This window comes from Wasmannia auropunctata, unplaced genomic scaffold, assembly GCF_000956235.1.
Source record: "Wasmannia auropunctata unplaced genomic scaffold, wasmannia.A_1.0 LD334094.1, whole genome shotgun sequence".
In the NCBI taxonomy this organism is placed as follows: domain Eukaryota; kingdom Metazoa; phylum Arthropoda; class Insecta; order Hymenoptera; family Formicidae; genus Wasmannia; species Wasmannia auropunctata.
In genome coordinates, this window is record NW_012028796.1 from 1 (window position 1) to 3,132 (window position 3,132).

Genomic DNA, 3,132 nt, shown 5'->3' on the forward strand with positions numbered 1-3,132 from the left:
CAGTATAACAATATATAATTTTATTTAAACATTTTTTGTATGAAACTTTGTTTGCGCAGAAAATCCATTTAAGGATTCATTTGACATAATTCCGAGTATTTCTGCCAAAAATCATAACAATTAAGCTTGGGTTGTTTTCGGAAGTTCAACCACTGCTTATAATAATTTCGTACTGGTCCAAGTTTTCTCGAGGTTAAACTTGCATACTCTCAAAAATCACAAGATGAGAAAATCATCTGTATACAAATTAAGAATTCCCTTTAAATAAAAAGACTCAGAGCAGTGTTAAATGTATTAATTATGTCATTATCCGTTATAAATTAAATTGTGATTTTATAAATGCGTCTTTAGAATACATATATAATTTAAAAAAATGGATGATATATTAATTACATTTTTTGTGTTTTTTAATAGAAGATATAAACAAAGTTGATCAAAAAACTGTTTGGTTCTAAAACAAAAAATAGTTAAGCGCAATAGTGCTATAACAAACTTTTTTAGGTAAGTATACCGATATAAGGAATCTCACTCCGTGACTTAACCATCCTTCTGGAAATCATAATCTTGTCAGGTCATAATCTTGATAACATATGTCAAGATCAAGATCATCGGAGCGGAATCTCCTATCTAATATTATATTTAATCCTTTTTTATCGAATCACTGATTTTCATCATTTATCATTACTTATCGGGATTTTTATTGTCGAATTTTTCTTTGAAGAAAGTCTGATACAATCAACTTGTTACATTATTTTCCATATATTTTTATTGCGCAATTAAAATGGAATTTAACGAGGTAGCTCTCAGATTTAATCGACTTAAATTTTATCGAAGATTTTATCGACGATTAAACATGATTGCTCCAGAAGTAATAAATCGTAATTGAATTTCATTAAGTGATAATATTACAACGCATCTGGAATCACTGTCATTTTTACCGATTCGTATGTGCAATTCATCCTCGATCCAGCGTCTAATTTCCGCGACGGCGTTCTCTCTATTTTCATCGGTCTCTCTCTTGTAAAACGTGATGTACTACGCTGTTGCTATAATTGCGTTCGTTTTCCATCGTGATGACGCTGAAGTTTCATTCACTGCGGAAGGTTTCGTGTCGCGGAGATACGATGCACTGCCACGCGAGGTTTGTGCGATCAACGATAAATGCAATAACATTTTACATAACACAGCAAATAACAACATACGCTATTTGATGGATAAACATGCTGTTTTTGAAATCGAATAATTAAGAAATTGCGCCATCTGTAGCAATCAACGATATATACATATACAATAATTTAATGACTTTAATGGAACTTATTATTTACTCTTAATGTCGCGAAGAAACTTTAACTTCTTTCATAAGGTAGCACGCTTTTAGCCTTTTTAATAAGTGCGTACAAACTTAAATTATATTGAAAGATTATATTTATATATTATTGCTTCCAAAATTTAAATATAAAATAAATAAGTTAACGTTTATATAAAATATTTTACGTAAATTACAACGGAATAGATAAGATTTCTCTCTTCTTATATCCCACATAATTTGAGAATACAGGAAATATCAATAAAAACTTTCGTACCTCAATCCTCTCCTCTGGATTATGCTCCTGGCAGGGATCTTTTTCGTAACAAAAGAGTAAAAGAAATGATTCATTTTTTTTATCTCAATAAAAATTAAGAGGACCTATACTTGAATTTTAATTATTTTTTACAATTTTTCGCTTTGTTCTGCCGAGCAAAAATTAACACGTCTATTTTAGTGCTGAATAGACGATGAGATGTTATCTCATCAAAAGTAAGCTAATACAATGAGTAATGACAATTTAATGAGATAAACGACAACTGTCTAGTGTGACTGCAGCGCTCCAAAAATGTTGTTGATCAAATTACATTATGACCAAATTACGCTTTACCCTATATCTTTGATATTTTAAAATAAATACGAAATACAATTTGTCATGTGGACAGATATAGTTACGCATATTATTATATGTTATAGAATATATTCATACATTATACAATATAATAGAATAATATAATATAATATAATTGAATAGGACATTTAAAATACATATATTAAAATATTTACACAAAAATGTATAATAGAAGATATAAAGGGAAGGTCCCTAAATAAACTATATTTTTAATACGAAGTGGAAAAAGATACATTTTTTTGTTTATTTATATAATTTAGTAACATAAACTCGCTATTATCTAAAAATTTGTATTTTATCTGTTCTCTTGTATTATGCCTTCGATGTAATCACTCTATGCAGAGAAAGGAAGATGATTTTTTCCTCCAAAATTTATACAACAAACAAAATTTGGTTAATATTACGGTAATATTATAATAAATACATTCAACCATGTTTTAAGAGCAAATATTTGTTACCGATTTTAAATCCACTGCTCTAAAATATTACAGGTATTTATTGTATTCGATTTTGTTATTCTCATCACTCATAATCCAGTTGCGATTCTTTTCGAGCAACTTCTTCCAATAATCTGCAGAAGTAGATGTTTATATTACATATATCAAATTAAATAATTATGAGTCAAATCAGTACATATCTTATACATTTTAGAATTTGATGATTTTTTTAGTTTTTATTGATTATTTAATGGATGTTGTTAAAAGTTAATTTTTTCTTCACCAATATTTTTTACTATTACCAGCTAATTCCTGAATTGTACCATCAGTGCCGCCATACTCGATTGGCAAAATATCTGCTGGAACATCCTTAAAACAGCTCGGCAACATGTGTGGATAGACGTGAAATCTGTTCTTCATCTTTTCCGTCATAAAAGATTTCATAATCTTAACAATGCCACTGACAATTTTCGGCGCGTTGATAAAATTTATCGCTTTCACTCTTACAGGATAGCAGCTCTGACTCATGTGTACTGCATTCATTAATACATGAGGTGAAAATTGAGCTATGTGACGGATTGTTGGATTGACCATGTCAACGAATACTGCGAAACCATATACAGATGCTATGGCGTTATTCCTCATCGCTAGCTCTATCAACATCATACTGATCTGATAAAATAATCGTTCGTTGAGAAAGAATGGAAAATATTTTATTATGACGACATCAGAAACACATCGTTACTTGCGATTTCAAT

General features: G+C 29.5%; 1 protein-coding gene across 1 annotated transcript; it reads right to left on the reverse strand.

Moving 5' to 3' along the window:
• Positions 1 to 2,057: 2,057 nt before the first annotated feature.
• On the reverse strand, positions 2,058 to 3,040 carry LOC105459729 (alpha-tocopherol transfer protein-like). Its single transcript, XM_011705971.1, has 2 exons — positions 2,677 to 3,040; positions 2,058 to 2,508 (listed from the first exon to the last, which is right to left on the reverse strand). Exons 1-2 carry the CDS (start codon positions 3,038 to 3,040, stop codon positions 2,423 to 2,425), a joined length of 450 nt encoding a protein of 149 aa, XP_011704273.1. The 3' UTR covers positions 2,058 to 2,422.
• Positions 3,041 to 3,132: the final 92 nt, after the last annotated feature.

Excerpts from the sequence above, each read along its gene's own strand:
- LOC105459729 (XM_011705971.1), bottom strand. The coding sequence starts at position 3,040 with ATGATGTTGATAGAGCTAGCGATGAGGAATAACGCCATAGCATCTGTA. Across the intron at positions 2,509-2,676 it reads TACAATTCAGGAATTAGCTG|ATTATTGGAAGAAGTTGCTC; the intron begins GTAATAGTAAAA and ends CTACTTCTGCAG.